Source organism: Pan troglodytes, chromosome 12, assembly GCF_028858775.2.
Source record: "Pan troglodytes isolate AG18354 chromosome 12, NHGRI_mPanTro3-v2.0_pri, whole genome shotgun sequence".
NCBI lineage: Eukaryota > Metazoa > Chordata > Mammalia > Primates > Hominidae > Pan > Pan troglodytes.
The window spans coordinates 51,149,211-51,166,641 of NC_072410.2; the positions used below are offsets into that span (position 1 = coordinate 51,149,211).

Consider the following 17,431-nt stretch of genomic DNA (forward strand, 5'->3'; position numbering starts at 1 on the left):
AGCAGAGCTGCTGGTGTCTGTGAGCTCTGGGATGCCACCAGACTGACGTGGCTAGGTCTGCGTTTCAGCAAGCTCACTCTGGCTGCCACATGGAGAACAGACTGGAGGGAGCATGAGGTCTAGGGAGACCAGTTCTGAGGTCACTGCAGTGGTCCAGGGAGGAACAATGGTGGCTTAGATGGGTGTGGGGTGCTAAAGGGAAGTGCACAGACTCAGCAGCTATTTAGCAGTAGGGGTGTGCGAGAAACCCAAAGGCCCCCGCAGCTCCCTGCTACCCCCAAACTCCTTTCCAGCCTGCCAGCCTTGGCCACGCCACCCTGGGACCCAGCCACAACTCATTCCCTCTACCTTGTCCCAGAGGCAAGTTGGTGTCACTAGAGCAGACTCTAGGGCAGTGGTTCTCAAATGTGAGCATGCTGCAGAATCATCTGGAAGGTTCATTCAGGCTGCTGGGTGCTGCCCCCAGAGACTCGGATTCAGCAGGGCCGGGGTGGGCCGGAGAATGTGCATTTCTAACAAGTTCCTAAAAGTGATGCTCATGCTGCCTTCTGGGACCACATTTTGGAAACCAATGCAGAAGAGGGTCTGAGTGCATATAACTTGGGAGAGGAACACAGGGCTTGGAGGAGGGGACTCCCTTCAGCTTCTCCTAATGGGATGTCACCTTGAGGGCTGAACCCAGTGCCTAACCATGCACTCAATACCCTTGGCACCCTACTCCATCCTGCAATGGCCTGTGCCCTCTGAGCCCCACAGTCCAGCCCTAGCACTGCCATTCACTCCCCTTGTGACCTCAAGAGGGCCTCAGTGGCCTCAGAGGTAATGGCCTCTGTGTCGCTGGCCTCAGAAGGATGCAGGTTCAAACAAAACCCAGGGGCTGGGATGGGGAGAGAGGGCTTCCGCACAAAGGGGAGAAGAGCAAGACAGGCTCCCTGGCCACAAGAAGACCAAATGGGACACCATGGCCACTGCACAGGTGGCAGAGAAAGGGGCTGGCAAGGAGTGACCAGGAAATAGGTGGGAAGGTTGGGGTGGGCAATGGCAGGAAACCCATCAAGGGATGGAGAGAGCAGGGTCCAAGGTTGTGCCTGTTGCCTAAAGAGCTGATTTTAAGAGCAGGAGGTATCTAAGTTAAGGGGCGGACTCAGCCATGGCCACCCACTGGCTGAGCAATGCTGGGTCTGGTTAATAGAAGGCAGCCACCAGCCTGGGATCAGCCTGACAGCCATCAGGCACAAATCATGGAGGACTTCCTGCAGGAAAATGGTTTTGAGCCTGATTCTGTGGAACAGAAGAGGGCAATGGGAGGCCCTTGGCAGGGGAAGGAGCCAGAGAGAACTGCCCACCCCCACCTGGTGGGAGCCTCCCTGGCATGGGGCTCCCCTTTCCATGCACTGGACCTGGCAGGGCCGGCCCTGAGCCCTTTCCGTCCTGCCCCTGGCAGGGCCCAGAGGCATCTGTGCATTTAATGAAACCGTCTGGCTGTGATACCATCAGCTCCAAGCTCGGCAGAGAACCTCTTCAGGTTCCAGTAAGGAAAGGAGGGCGCATTCCGATAAATAAAACCATATTAGAGAGCCAGCGAAAAAGCCCCTTTTGTTCCCGCCCCGCCCTGTGCTTCCCTACGCTTTATTTTTATAAGCATGCGGGCCCCAGACCGACCGCGTTTACACAAAGATCACAATTGCACATTGTAGCGGCTGTGCACGCTGTATTGGTGTTGGCAGCACCCCCCACGCTGGCCCCCGAGCAGGCTGACTCCTTCCAGCAGCCCCATCAGCCCAGGCAATGAGCTCAGCGCTGGGGGGAGAACGGGGAGGGGGTGGCTTTCAAACAAAAATCACCCAGACCTACACACGTGCCCCACCCGCCCATGGGAGGAAAAAACACACAACAAAGGCATTGTAAAGAGCAGGCCTGGAGGCCTGGGGCCTCAGACACTGGGCTACTGTGTGCAGGGGCCTGGCCTCTCCCTGCACGGGACCCCACTCCTCAAAAAAAAAAAAGGAAAAAGGGGAGTTGGGGTGTTGCTAGAGCAAGGTGGTCAGATGAAGGACAGCCAGACACACTCACAGACAAATCCCTCTTCCAGGAAAGCTAAGAGGAGGGAGAGGCAGATTCCCAAAAAGCGGTGGAGGGGAAGGTGAGGGGCTGGGTTTTGCGTGTGCATCACAGCATAGGGCTCTCCCCAGGGCCACACCCACAAGCCATATGCAGTGCGCAGCGTGCCCTAGCTGAGGCAAGCACTTTGGATTGCAGCTCTGAGGACCACGGCTGCCCCAGGGAGGATCCAGCCATGAGCACACAAGGATTCTACCTCACTGCATCACCACAAGGGAGTCAGGGACCTATCACCAGGCCCCAGGCAGACGATTCCTTAGCTGGATCCAGAGCCCTGTACCAGGCTGTTCGGGCTGAGCCCTGCTGCTCCAACCTTCCTGGAGCTCCGGGGAGGACCTTCTGGGTTCACAATACACTAAGCTTTCCTCCTCGGCCTTCCCACCAACCACTCAGACCACCAGGGTCGGGGACAGAGTGGGAAGTATCACCCCAGTTTTCCTAAAAGGGAGCTTTCCCCAGGAAGACCAAGTCGCTCGGCCATGATCGTATGTACTAGACCCCCTGACTCCTAGTCCAGTGCTCCTTCCACCATGCCACCTCATAGGAAAGGGCCCTTCAGAGAGGGTGGGATCGCCTGCCAATAATCAAGACAACGCAAATTAAAACTAGACTCCAGCAATATTTTTCCTATAAAATTAAGAAAAATTGTTCAAAATTATAAAAAGCCAGTATGGGCAAAGAGTTGATGAAATAGGTACTCTCCTTTATTGCTGGAAGCAATTCAGCAACCCTTCAGAAAAGCAATTGGGCACTATGCCCTGAAAAACATAAAACCATTTATACCCTTTTCCCATATTCCTGGGAGTCATCCAGATTCACCAAAAAGCTAGATGTATGTACAAAGACGTTCACTCTTGCGTTATTTGTATGCATCATTCACTATACAATTATTGATTGGCTATCCTGTGGGAGGTTAGCACAGTGCTAGGAATAGGAAGATGAATGAGACATAATCCAGGCTTTTAAGAGTGTGACTACTGGTTGGAAATTGTAACCTAAACAGGTATAATACAAGGTGATGTGCTACTTAATAGTGGAGTATACAGGGGCAGGGGTGAGGAGCGCCTGATGTCGCCTGCTGGCACCAAGTCAGGCTTCCCAAAGCAGGCCTCAAGCATGAGAAGGTAGGCCGTGCAGACCAAGGAAAAGGGGGCATTCCAGGCGCAAGCATGGCAAAGGTAAACACACCAAAGACTTTAGGCACTTGGGGATCAGCAAGCCATTGGTCTGGCTGAGGGGATGAAGGGAGCACCAGGGCAGTGGGGACAGTGGAGGCAGGAGGGGAGGAGGGGCAGATCACAAATGGTCCTGGATTCCTGCTGAGCAATTTGGACGGAATCCTGTAGATCAGTGTTTCCCAAAATGTGTTCTTTGAGTGGTGGGTTCTCTGGGGAGCTAATGAGTGCTTAAACAGATTAAACAGCCTCCCTCCCTGCAGCCGCCTCAGAGCCTCTCATATGCCACTGTGCATTGTAAATTTCGAAGCGTGCAGTGTTTCCCAGTCTCTCTTACTCAGGAACCCTTTTTAAGTGGAGCATTTCACAAGCCTCCAATGCACTTTGGAAAACACCTCCTTAAGCTCGTCTGGTGGATTGCCCCAGCCAGAGCCAACCTTAACAAAAAGCTGTGCTTAAAAAGGGGTTGGGAAGGAAGACTGGAGTTCAGACTTGGGAAACCCAAAAGCAAGAAATCCCCAGCACCACCCAGGACTGAGTCTGAATCTGAGGGAAACTAAGGCACTGGTCATCAAGATGTGGCCCCAGCTGTGGGCAGCTCTGGCTAATCAAACCTCACTGCAGCCTGGTCTGGCAGGACCATCCCATAGGATCACCTACCTGGCCCACCACTGTGACCTTACCTGGAGCTGTAAGGCCAGCAAAGAGGGCACAGGACCTTCTACTTTCTTGAGAGGTACTCACCCCTGTAAATTAATAAATGACGTGGCATCTGGTCTATCAGCCATCCCTCATTGACTCAGTTAGCCAAGTTGGACCCCCTGAGCCCAGTGACCTGGCAGGGCCTCAAAGAGGGATTTCTGGGCCCCTCCTAAGCTGAGGGTCATCCCTTGGAATGGAACGTGGTGACCTCATGATAGAGCTGCCTGAGGGTCCTCCATCTGGGCGGGCAGCTCTACAAGCAGAGCTTATGATCCCTCCAACCACAACAGCAGTTCTTAGCTGGCAGAGGGGGCCAAATTGACACCTTCTTCCCTGGTTCCCTGTGAGAAACACCAATCTACAATGAAGAGTAACTCAGCTCAGGCTACCGTTCAGGGAAGCAATGCTACCCACTCCACACCAAAGGGGTGGGCAGGACGGAGCTAGGTGTGGTGTTGGTGACGTGTTCTAAGTCCTCTCAAGTCATAGCCTTTCATTTCAAAGCAAACCCAGTACATACAACAGATGTTCACAAAGCAGTGGCAACCCCACCCCAACAACAAAAAGAAGTCATTGAACTGGCCGGGCACAGTGGCTCACGCCTGTAATCCCAGCACTCCGGGAGGCCAAGGCGGGTGAATCGCCTGAGATCAGGAGTTCAAGACCAGCCTGGCCAACAAGGGGAAATCCCATCTCTACTAATACAAAAAATTAGCCGGGCATGGTGGTGGGTGCCTGTAATCCCAGCTACTTGGGAGGCTGAGGCTGGAGAATCACTTGAACCTGGGAGGCGGAGGTTGCAGTGAGCCAAGATAGTGCCATTGCACTCCAGCCTAGGCAACAAGAACGAAACTCTGTCTCAAAAAAAAAAAAAAAAGAAGTCACTGAATTAAGTATCACTTTCTGTTTTTTATGACTAATTGCTGCACAGGGCACACACATTAATAAACACACAAGCACATACCACAGATGCCCTTCCACTGGTCCACAGAATTGATATCCCAGCCATACACTCAAACCCCACCTAAGGTGCAACCCTCAGGCCGTCTGGATGGCAATATCTCTAGGACAGCCTCCCTCTCCCAAGTTCAATATTATTCAACAAGTGTTTTCTGGGCAACCCCTGCCTATCTCCTCAAATATTCGACCAGGGAGAAGGAGTGGCCATGGCCCCAATGTCCGGGCAGCCCCGAGACCCACCATATAGAGAGAAGCAAAGAGCACAGCAGAGGGCTGTAGGAGCCCCCGGGGAAAGGCCCAGAGAGCCACAGGTCAGAGGCACTGGGAGAGTGGTTCGAGGAGGGCCCTCTCTGCCCCAGACACCCAGCAGGCAGCTGGAAGCTGCACCAGTGACAGACACTGTGCCAGGCCCTCCCCTGGCCCCAGACATTCCGGATTCACACATGAGTTTCCTCAGAGAAATGCCAGCCGGTGGCCGTGCACAGCCTCCGGCCGCCAGCCGCCCCAGGGTCAGTTCCAGGGGAGAAATTGCTTTGGTTTAGGGTTTGGGAGTGAAAATAAACACTCTGGGTTTTATAGGTTCACCCATGTTGGCTGCTGTTTTCCTTTCCAGCAGCTGCTCAATCGGGCCTTTCATTCAGAAGCCAGTGGCCTCTGAGGAAGCCCTGGGCAGTGCCCTCAAAGCTCAAGGGATGTTTATTTGGGGGAGGGGGTGGGGCCAGGATGGAAAGTGTGACGTCTCCGCAGACCAGTGCCACTGCCCTACCAATGCCGTCTCCAGAGGGGAACATAGGCTCCCAGTGCTGGGCCCTTGGAGGAGTTCCCTCCCCTCTCTGCAGGGTGCTCGGCCCGCAGGGCCCACAGAGGACAAGGGGGCTTCTGCCTGGGCCCCCCCTGGCCATCCCCCTCTCACAAACCGGCTCCCGGCACCCTCACCTCTCACGCCCTTCCGGGAAGGGAGAGGAAGCAAGGCTATAAACTCGTCCATGTCCTTTTTCTCAGAGTAAGTTCTAATCGTCAGACTCCTGGACAAGTTTCCCAGGACAAGTTAGCCACTGCAGATGCCTATCTGGCCTGGGCCTGTCAATTCTGGTGGGTTGCTGCTATATACACTTGCAGAGGGAGCTCTCAGGACCCTGGCCCCAAAGCAAAACGGGGTAGAACTTCCTCATCCACCCCGCACCTGGCTGCACAGAGCTGGAGGATGGGCCACTGAGGGCCACAGCTGCTGGAGAGAAGGACACAGACCGGACCCCACATCGCAGAGGAGAGTGGACCAGCAAGGAAGCTGGCAGATGGCCATCAGCTGCAGAGCCATGCTGTGACCAGGAAGTCACTCCCATGGAACTCAGTTCTACTCAACCAAACAGCAGGCACTCAGACAGTGATAGCCTTGGGTTCCCTTCCAAGCTCTGTCACTTGGTAGCTATTTTAATGCAAGCATTTAGTTAACCTATCCGAGTATCTGTCTCTTCACCTATAAAATGGGGATGTTGACCACCTACTTCACAGGGCAATTGTAAGGGTTACATGAAATAGTGTCAGCAAAACGCCTGGGCACATAGTGAGCACTCAGCAAGTGTTTGTTCTTTAGCCATCAAGTGCTGCAGGTTCAAAGTAAGACGAGACCATTTCCTGGGGGAGCTCATGGTCAGAGCAGGAAGGAGATGGCAGAGATAGACCACTGTTGATCTGTGCAGAGGGGAAGGCCTCTGAGGGAGGTGCTGGTAAGGCACTGGCCAAGTGCTGAGGGAAGGAGCAAACAGCTTGGCTTGGGGAAGTCAGAGGGCATCTGGGCTGGGTCTTGAAGGATAACTAGGAGTTTGCTGGTTAGAAATAGGGAGCAAATGTGTTCTAGACAGAGAGCGCACTGAGTGCAAAGGCCAGGCATGGGCAACGTGGACAGAGTTGGTGGGGCTGGAGCTACTGGATAGAGGGCAATGAGCAAAAGGTGAACCAGGTGAGGACCACAGGGTTACATCACAAGGGACTTGTCTGCTGTGCTGAGTTGGAGGTTATCTGTCAGTGTCTATACTTGAAATCAGGGGAGGGATGTGACCAGGTGTGTCTGGGGCAGTGTGGAAGGTGCCAGGGAGATCAGGAGATAACCAGAATGACCTAGATACAAAGGGGCAAGGCCAGTGTCAGATGGCAGTGTGACATTAAAGAGGAGGGAACAGATCTGAGAGGGATTCAGGAGGTAGAATCCTCAGGACTGGGTGACTGAGAATTTCCAGCCTGGGTAACAGATGGCTGCCAACCCCAGGGCCATGGCAGGAAATGCAGAGGCAGCCTGGATCTGGGTGGGGGGAGCTGGGGAGCAAGGTCACATGGAGGTTTGCACAGGATGAACTGAGGTGAGTGAAGGTGGAGAAGTTGGGGGACCCCGGTGCCCAGAGAGAGGACACAGACAAGACTTCTTGGAGCATCAGGCTTATAGGGCAATGAAGCATCAAGGAGGAGCAGGTCAGGGAGGAGGCTGCAGGGACCCTCCAGAGACTGGCAGCTAGAGCCAAGGCCAAGGGGCTTTCAGGAAAGAGGGGACAGTCAGCGAAGCCTGATCCTACCAAGAAGACCAGCAGGCCATGGACAAGAGTTTGCTGCACCTGACGACCAAGAAGCCACAGGACCCTGGTGACAGCACCCATCTCCATGCACCCAGCAAACAGCACCCCTTGTTGCCCGAAAGCCAGATGTCTCCATTCCCAGATCTCAGCCCACAGTCTCTGACTCTCCTGCCTCTCTCCCACCTACCAGAAAAAGAGTCCTTGTCCATCGCAGCCAGGTCCCGGGCTTGGTACATGTAGCAGCGTAGATGGTAGCGGTTCCCATCTTCACCGAGGGAAAAAATAGAGGTGCCAGAGTGAGTGGCTGGAGTGGTTAAGAGCTGGGGCTCGGGGGGAGGTGGAGTCTGTCCCTAGAAAGGGCAGCAGACAGAGGGGCTGAATGAGGGAAACCACACAGGCCACTATGCGAGGTCAGGAGAACAGACCACAGCTTGAAAGCGGACACCTGACTAATTAACATGTCCTTGGGCCAGCCTAGGGCTGGGGAGAAGAGGTAGAGGAAGAGGGGAGGAGGGGAGGCCAAATAGACAATGGGAGCAGCCACAGAGCACAGGGCCTTAAATGCCTGATCTCAGATTTGAGTGGGTGGACACACCACACAGACAGGCACGGACACGTGCACGCACGCGCGCACACACACACACATACACACAGCACTGACCCACCAAAAAGCACACAGACTCAGCTCCCCAGAGCCCCACATACACATCTGATCATATAACTCCATCCAAACAGAAGCATAAGGTGACACACCCTTATCACCCCATAGAGGCCTCGAAGCCTCACTTACAGTCGAATATGCAGGAAATCGTGGGTCTGTTCACACCAAAGCTCAAGGTGGAGACGGACATGGAATCTTCACTCTTCTCATCCATCACGCCGCCCTGGAGACACGAAGCTGGTTATGGCAGATTCTGCCCCCAGGCCTGGGGGTGGCAGGGAGACTAGCCCAGAGAGTTAGATCCCCAGGGCCAGGAGATCTCTCCGCTGCTGAAAGCTGAACTGTCAGCCTCTAATTTCATTCTGGGGAGCTCAACCTCTCCTAAAAAATCACCAGACTCCAATGTCAAAGCACCAAAGGACTGTAGGAAATTCTTCTCCCTCTCTAGTGAAGACCAGATGAGTCAGAACGGAATTTTTAGTTGTTCCAGGCAAAGAGATTAGAAGGAATGACCCGAAGGGGCTCTCCAGGGGAGAATCAAATGGGGATCTGCCCACTAGGGACAAGTCCAGTGGAATCGAAATGTGGAGGTTCCAGGCTAGCATCTCTGGGTCCCCATCTCTGCCACCCCCTGCTAACATCGAGCTGGGTCCCAAGCTCTGGAGGAAGCTGCACCACACACCCACCATCTCTCACCAGTTCCCACTCTGCTGAGGGTGAGCAAGGCTCAGGCTGAGGACAGAGGTGGGGACAGGAGTGGGTGGACAGTCAGGCTCGGAAGCCAAGCTGTCTGTTTACTGTGTATAAAGCTAGATGGTCAGCCCTGCCACCTCGCCCTCATTAGCACTGGGCTCCAACCACCGAGCCACAAACCACTTTGGGGAGCACCAAGACCAGACCACTTCCCTGGGCCAGACACCCAGCTCTCCGATGCACTTTCTCAGCCCAGGGCCAGAAGCCCAAGCCACAGCCTACAGAGGGACTGGGGAGAGTCGGTGGCCGTTACTAGACACCCCTTGCCGTCTGCTCCCTCTGCACTCACTCAGATTTCTCCATGTGCCTCTCTCCTCTCCCTCCTGCCCACTACCCAAACTGTCGCCTGCTCCATTTCAGAGGGGTGGGGTTAAGTAATAAAACGGTCTCTACTCCACTTCCTTGTTCAGTCCCACATCTCACAAATGTGTACACACCCTTGAAAGAAAACCCTGGCCTCTTCCTCAGACGGCCCATTCATCCCACCCAGAGTGGCCAGTTCCCAGGATTCTTCTGCTGGGCCACCCTGACCTTCACCCTGGAACCATTTCCCAAGAATTTCAACCTCTCCCCAGGCTCTGAAGCTACAAAGCCCCCCAGTGCCTCCAACACAAGACACCACTGCCACTACTGTGCCCCTGCTCTCCAAACCATGCCCACCCTCAAGGCTCAGTCCCAGAGCCCCTTGTCCAAGAAGCCTCCCTGGACACCTGTTCTCCCACCTCTGGCCAGCCATCCCCAAGCCAAAACCAGCTTCATCACCCTCGGTCACTATGCAGCTCCTCGGCCTGAATCCTTCGGTGGCCTGAAAGGTCCAGTCCAGCCTTCTCCCATTCAGACCCCCAGTGACCCGCCCTACCTTTCCCCATCCAACACCAAGGCTTTCTTCCCCCAAACCCGGCCCTTGGCTTCAGGCAAACCACGCTCCTTAAAGCTGTCCCAGACACACTCACTCCCATAGCAAGCTTATGCTGTTCCACAGCCAGAGGTGCCGTCAACCATCCCAGGCCTCCCCGTCTTCAGATCATCTTAGGACACCTAAGCAAAGCCTGCCCTGGTCACTCTGGGTCAAAAAGGAATTGCATCCTAAGGTAGGCTGGGTCTTCCTCTGCTCCCTTGCTGCAAAGGGCCTGCAAAACACACACTTGGGAAAGGCTGAGTCCCTCTATTCTCCCAGGGGACTCTCCAAGGTCCTGCTATCCCTGGGTGGGCTCTGACTTCCACCACAGGACATCCTCATTTCTCACAGGGAGATGCCTGGACTCTCCTCTTCCTTTGGCCACAACTTCAACATGGGCTCTGAAACCAGATTCCTCGGGCTCCAGTTCCTGCTGTTTACTACCGGCTGTGTGACTTTGGGCAAGTGGCTTAACTTCTCTGAATCAATCACTTTATAAATTTGGGATAATTATACAGTATCTATTTTAGAGAGTTGCTTTGATTATTAAAGAAGATAGAGAACATGTAGTTCTTAGCACACTTCCTGGTTCACAGTAAATGCTCAAGAAATGTTAGCTATCAATGACCTTACGAGGGAAGGCACAGGGCTTGGGGAGGGGGCGTGTCATAAACTATAAAGTTTGTCATGTGCTGGGAGTGGTGTTCACATCACTCATATTTGTTGAAAATGATTCCAAGGTGTAAAAGTGGACATTTCAGTAAGAATCAAGCAAACCAGCAAGAGCCTCTCCCAGTGCCTCCAGGCAGTGGTGGTTTGTACATGGAGTTTCTTTCTCCCTCTCTCGCTCTCTCTCACGGACCCAAAGGCCTGAAATCCTCCCTCGTGAACAGGTATGGAAGCCCTGGGCCCCTGCCAGGAGAGGCTTTGGCCTGGCCCTGCAGCGCTGGCAACCCACTGGAGGGAGCACCAAGCCCAGCAGTGAATGACCACAGAACACCCCCTGGCTGCAGGGTGTGCAACACCAAACGCAAAGCAAACCTGGAGGCCCAGCAGGCCTCTTAGACTTGGGAGGCAGGGACACTAAGGAAAGCTGGTTAGGACGCTGGAAATAGGGCTTGGCCAGCCCGCAGGTGCAACAATGCGTGATGCCTGCATCTCAGCACCTCTAGCTGCTGGGGCACTGGTAAGGGGTGGGAGCAGTGGGAGTAGGGAGGATAGGGGGTGGACTCAGCTGCAGGCAGGTGGGATGGACTCTGTGGTCCATCTACCTCAGTCCGGCCACACACATGTGCCCCACCCGCAGGTAGGGGACTAGGGTGAGCATAGGGAGGGAGGCGCCTCCGGCTCCAGGGCCCCATCCTTCCTCTCTCCCTCCCAGCGCCTGCAGGGACCTCCCTGCTCGCGGATGGCTGCCAGTGCACATCCCCACTCACCTCGCACCTCCTCTAGATGGCCCCCCTCACTGGGCCCCTGTCAGCACCACTCCCAAGGCCTCTGTCTGAGGTTCTGGCAGCACGTTCTGGGTCTCTGTCCAAGGGCAGGGCCTCCTGCCTGCAATCAGAAGCAGCATCTCCCTCCTTGGGATTTCCATGTGGACCTCACTGAGTCCCTGGCCCTGCAAGTGACTGTCCTGCAGGGGGAGGAACCAACGCTCCCACTGAGAATGCCCCTCATACTGCCTGGGTTCCAAAACCTGACCTGGATCCAGAGGAGGGGCCCAGCCACACCACACCTGGTCCAGGGGCCTGCTGCCCACCCTCACCCCATCTGCCACCCAAGTGCTGACCTTCTCCCTCTACCTCAGGGAGACAGATGGGGATTTTTAGGAAGAAGTATTACTGGGGCACCAGGGGAGACACACCCCCCAGAGCCAGGCTGAGGGAAGCCACTAAGCTCAGTCCCTCTTTGTACCACCCTGATTCACAATCCGGGCAAACTTCCACCCACACGCCTGGCCAACATCCTTATATCCTCTGGTCCACTGGCCCTCCCAGGGGAGCCTGGGCTCTCCATACATCCCCATTAGACCCTGGGAGCAGAGGGAAGGCCACCCCTCCCTCCTGGCCTGCTGTGGCCTCTAAATTGAGTCTCTGGCAGTCAGGACACTACCAAACCCACAGACCCCCAAACCCCTACACCCCCTACCTGCTCACACCAGCTGCAACACTCTGAGGTCTCCTTTCTTGCCCCCAGGCCCTTGCCCCATGTGTCCCCTGACATTTCTGTGCAGTCTTATCATCAAGATCACCCTGCAAGGATGTGTTAGGTACCCCTCCTGGGCACTCCCACTTCACCCTGAATTTCCCCAGCCACTGCACTCACCACTTTACATTGCGAGCACCCATCTGCTTGTCCCACTGAGAGCCCAGCCAGGTGCCCAGCATGCACCCATCACCCAGCAGAGCACCTCACAGGCAGCAGGTGCTCAACACATCATTGGTGAACAAGTGAGTGAACTCACGAACAATGGGCACCTGCCTCAGGGAAAGACAACTGTGTCGGCCTTGAGGAGGGCAGATGACACAGGCCGGCCCGGTGGGGATCCGCCAATGTCATGCCTTCTTGATTTTGAAGTACATTCTGGTTTTCAGGTGTGGACATCAGCGTGGCTCAAGCTTGGGGAATTTCTCTCAAAGCAAGTAACAAGGCCTCTTGAAAACCCAATCTGGGAACTTTGGGGAAGCATCTCCCTCCCGCCAGTCTCTCCTCTGATGTGCCACCCATTTACGAAACACCTACTCTGTGCCAGGCATTGCCCATTCAAGTTGTGAAATGGCTACTGCTGCTCACGGGGCCAGTGGCACCTGCCCAGAGAGGCCATCCCTGCCCAACCTGTTGAAAATTGCATTCTAACACGCATAGCCTCACAAGCACCCACACAGGGCTACTGTGGAAAATGCAGGGCTCTTCAACCTTGGCAATTGGGCCTGGAATATTCTTTGCTATGAGGCTGTCCTGTGCATTGTAGGATGTTTAGCAGCATCCCTGGCCTCTACCTGTTCAATACCAGTAGCATCTCCACTGAGTTATGATCACTAGAAATGTCTCCAGACATTGCCCAATGTCCCCTGTGGCCAGGTTCGGGGAAACTGTGCCCTGTAGAGAACTAGTAGTGAAAACTGAATGAAATGATACCCCACAGTCCTTGGCAGGTACCTGGTTTAACTCTTTCATCTCTCTAGGCTCTTGTTAAATAATACTCCTCTCCTCTGGCCTTCTGTAAATTTCTTGAATTCATAATCTTTCCTCTGCCACAGGGCCTTTATGCAGGGATGTCGTCCTCTCCATTTGGAATGTCTTCTCAAATGAGCTAACTCAGGCTCTTCCTTAGCTGCATCATCTCTGAGGTATGGGCACCTCCTTGGCTGCCCAGCCTTCAGCAGCAGCCCCTACCCAGCCTCTCCTAGCTTCTCCCCTGCATCTACCCTCCATGTATGCAGGCAAGACACACACACTCCTTTATCCCCTGCACCCAGTCCAACATCGAGCATGTAGTGGGCATCCAATGAAGATTTATCACATGCAGTCAATCACCAGAATTCCCTCGCCCTAAGCCACATGTGCAGCACCCAGGCCTAAGGTCCCAGGGCAAAGGACAGGCAAGGTGCATCAGACAGCACCTCCTACCTTCAGGAAGCTCAGAGTCGGGTCTGATGTTACCATGGAAAAAGGGATTAATGTGGACTCACTTACACCCCAGGATGAGGCCATCTGTGGGGTGGGATGGAATGGGGTAGGCCTTTGGAAGCCCCTTCAGGAAGGCTTCCTGGAGGAGGGGAAGGAGAGTGCTGGAACTGGGAGAGCAGCAGCAGCACACTGGAGCTTAGAGGAAAGGCTTGGCCAGGTGGACAAGGCCAGGACAGGGAGGGCTGCTTTGCCTCTGCTCCCACTCTGAGCCCCGTGCAGAGCCAAGCTGCAGGAGAGGCTGATGCCCTGGTTTCTGCCCACCCACCCTTCACCCCCATTCACACACACACACACTCTTGCCCAGCCCCAGGGCCAGGCCCAGGGCATTGGGTTTCCCACAGTCACATTCCTGCCTTGATAGCTCATGCCACCGCAACTCCCAGGCTGGGGCTGGCAGCCACACGGTCTGTGGCCACGCACTCCATCTTGGGCTAGCTGTGTAAGGGATCTTGCTGCTTGTCCAGGGAACTGGGTGGCCTCCAACCCGCTGCTGCCCGGCTGGAAGCCACGGCTCCCTGGAGGAGCCTGAGCATAGGAATATGAGGAACTCTCTGCATCCCAGAGCCACAGGGCTCCCCCAGGGGTCCCCAGAGCCAATGGCCAAACTCACCTGAGTCTGCCAAGGACTAATATCCAAGGACCACAGCCAGGAGGAGATAGTCAGGTTCTGAAACACAGCCTACAAAGGGGACTCCTCAACCCACCTAAATCAGATCAGTACCAAGATCGAGCCCACCAGCATGTCTGAGATTCCTTCTGCACCACGGGGTGTCTGTGCCCTCTGTCTGCAGACCCTCTGTTTGCAATGGTGCCTTGGTCTAAACAGGGCCTAGAGTTCTGGCTCAGGATCTATAAAGTGGAGACAGTAAGGTGACAGAAGGGCCAGAGCAGGGGTGGACACAGCAACAAGTCACAGGCTAAGCAGTGAGGCTTCCTGGGGCTGAGCGGGCAGGGGAAAGCCCCACAGTGGCCAGAAAGGAAACATCTCAGGGGCCACCAGGGAGGCCACAGAGACCTTCCCTGCTCCAGCAGAGTCAAGCAGATGGGTGTGGACCAGCTGGAGGCTGGCTACCCTCCTTCACTTTATGGGGAGGACTCAACTCCTACACAGGATGGGCCTGAAGAGCACCTGTGGCAGGGCTGTTGGAAGGGGGACTACTGTTGGGGGCCATCCCCCATCTCTTATGTAAAAGGGGTCAGGGGGCCCCTGAGAGCAGCAGGTGCTGGAGTGAGCGCATGTGGTTCACGAGAGCAGATTATATTTTCAGGAATTCTGCAAGCCAGTTGTTAAACACAGCCATTAGTAAAAATTAAATCATATACATTTACCACTAAAGAAACTATATTTAAAAACTCAAGGTGGTAAATACTTGAAATCATTCTAATTTCTCTTTTTTTTTTTTTTTTTTTTTGAGATGGAGTCTTGCTCTGTCACCCAAGCTGGAGTGCAGTGGCGCAATCACAGCTCACTGCAGCCTTAACCTCCCTGGGTTCAAGCAATCCTCCCACCTCAGCCTCCCAAAGTGCTGAGATTACAGGCATGAGCCACCACGCCTGGCCCATTCTAATTTTTGTACTACCTTTTCCCGTTATCTCTGCTCCTGAGGCTGCTTCCATCTCATGTATCTGCGATGGAAATATTATGTATCAGTGTGCTACTGCCCGTCTCTTCCCAGCTTTGTGTTCAGTGGTGCCACATTGCTAGCTTGAAATTGGTCATGGCAGGAACAGCTACACCATGGAAATCAGCAAATGCTACAAACCAGGGCTGGGGATTGTTTTGTTTTGTTTTGTTCTGGAGACCTGGTTGTTAAACATTGACCAGCACAGTTCTAGGGTGACCTTCCAGGTCTTCACCATCTTCACTCTCTTAACTATAGGCTTTGCTGGGACATCCAAATGCCAACACGATGATGCAGTGTACATTACTACAAACCCTGCACAACCCAACCATTATCCATAAAATTTTTCACAATATTCATGGGAGGAAACACAGCTAAACAATTACTACTTGGCTTCTCGGTTACCTCAGTTTGCTTAAGTGTAAAATGGAATGGGAGTGCTGACAGATCCTATCTCCTAGAACTGCTGGAAGGGTTAAATGAGATACTATGTGGACAGGGCAGAAGGCAATGGCTGGCCCATGGTATATGCCCTAGAACAGAGGTTGACAGACCTTGTCTATAAAGGGCCAAGTGCTAACTACTTTTGACTTCGTGGGCCATAGGGTCTCTGCTGCAACTGTTCGGCTGCTATTGTAACAAAAAAGCAGCCACAGGCACTACATAGGTGAATGAGTACCAGCTGTGTGCCAATAAAGCCTTTTTTTTTTTTTTTTTTTTTTTTTTTTTTTTTTTTGAGATGGAGTCTCCCTCTGTCTCCCAAGCTGGAGTGCAATGGCACGATCACAGCTCACTGCAGCCTCTGCCTCCCAGGTTCAAGCAATTCTCCTGCCTCAGCCTCCTGAATAATTTTTGTATTTTTAGCAGAGATGGGGTTTCACCATATTGGCCAGGCTGATCTCAAACTCCTGACCTCAGGTGATCTGCCTGCCTTGGCCTCCCAAAGTGCTGGGATTACAGGTGTGAGCCACCGGCCAATAAAGCCTTATTTACAAAAGCAGGCAGAGGGCCAGATTTGGCCTGTGGGGCATAGTTTGCTGACCCCTGCTCCAGAAGAGGAGGTTATTATTTTTGTTGTGTTTTTAGCATTCCCACCTGATAAGCAAGAAAACTGGGGCCCAGAGAGGTTAAGGTCTTCCCTGGGGCTACACAGCAAATTAGCTGGCAGAACCTGGGGTCCTCCTGCCCACTCTCAAGGCTCTTCCCAGGCTCCTACTACCCCATCAGAGCTCAAAGCACCTGAGCAAAGTTCTGGAGCTACAGATGGTTGAATGCCAAGTCAGGGCTGTGGGGAACCCAGGGCCCACTTCATTTCCCTGGCTGCTCCAGCCTCAGCTTGCAGGGAAACCCCACACAGGCCAGGAGCCCAGGCCAAAGGAGGGGAACCCTTTAAAAGACAGAATGGAACACAGGAACACACAGACTCCCTTTCTAATCAGGGCTGATTGCAACCTTAAGTGGAATAGCAGGCGAGAGTGCAACCCCATTTAATTTACAGCTGGAGCCAGGGCTTGGAAGCAGCTGCTAAACTCCTTGCAAAACTACTGGCTGGCCCCTGGGGAGCTGAGGGTGGAATCAGGAAACCTGGAGAATCCACGATGCCACGTGTGGGCTGGCGCGAGCATGTATGCGTGCGTGTTTGTCCCTCTAGGGTTTCCATGTCTCCACATGTGGACGTTGCAGAAAACACTGGAGCAGGTTTCATCCCACGCCAGGGTGCCTTGGTAATTAGGACAACTCTATGGCCCAGTTTGCCTGGAATGGTCCTACTTACGCCTGCTTTTCCAGTGTGATTATTAATAGTGTTCCAGACTGGACAGTAAATTATATGGTCACTCTAGCAATGACAGATGAAGACCCTCATGCATGTACAATGACCCACATGGGTGATACTCAACACATGTGCCCAACTGTAAGACGCTCCTCTGCAGCCATGAATCTGGGCGCTGGCATTTTGCCTGAGGCACATGGACACGCAATCGAATCCTCCAGACCTTGGGGTTCAAATCTTGAGCGAGACAGATGCAGGGTCCACGCATTTAGAGTTACCCAAATTGTCCCCTACTGAGGGGCAGTAGGAAGAGCAGCGAGGCCTCTGCTTGAGAGGAGATCCAGCCCTCAAGCCGCCCATGCTAGCACAATGCCAGGTATAGAACAGGTGCTCAACGTGAATATTCAAGAAACAGAGTTCAGAGATCCACAGAGCTGCCTTTCAACACCCCAGCCCCAGCCCCAGCCGTAGGCCTTGTTTCCTAATGAGGTAAACCCCTCGCACCTCCCAG

At 53.9% G+C, this 17,431-nt stretch overlaps 1 protein-coding gene across 26 annotated transcripts in view; it reads right to left on the reverse strand.

Annotated features, from left to right (window-relative positions):
• The window catches only part of DYSF (dysferlin), a 233,977-nt gene that overhangs the window by 89,063 nt on the left and 127,483 nt on the right, over window positions 1-17,431 (reverse strand). For all 26 annotated transcript variants that reach the window (XM_016948754.4, XM_016948752.4, XM_016948753.4 and 23 more), the window contains 2 exons: window positions 8,316-8,409; window positions 7,713-7,790 (listed from right to left, as the gene is read on the reverse strand). In XM_016948754.4, the coding sequence (XP_016804243.1) occupies window positions 7,713-7,790; window positions 8,316-8,409 (172 nt within the window). The remainder of the gene's footprint in view (window positions 1-7,712; window positions 7,791-8,315; window positions 8,410-17,431) is intronic.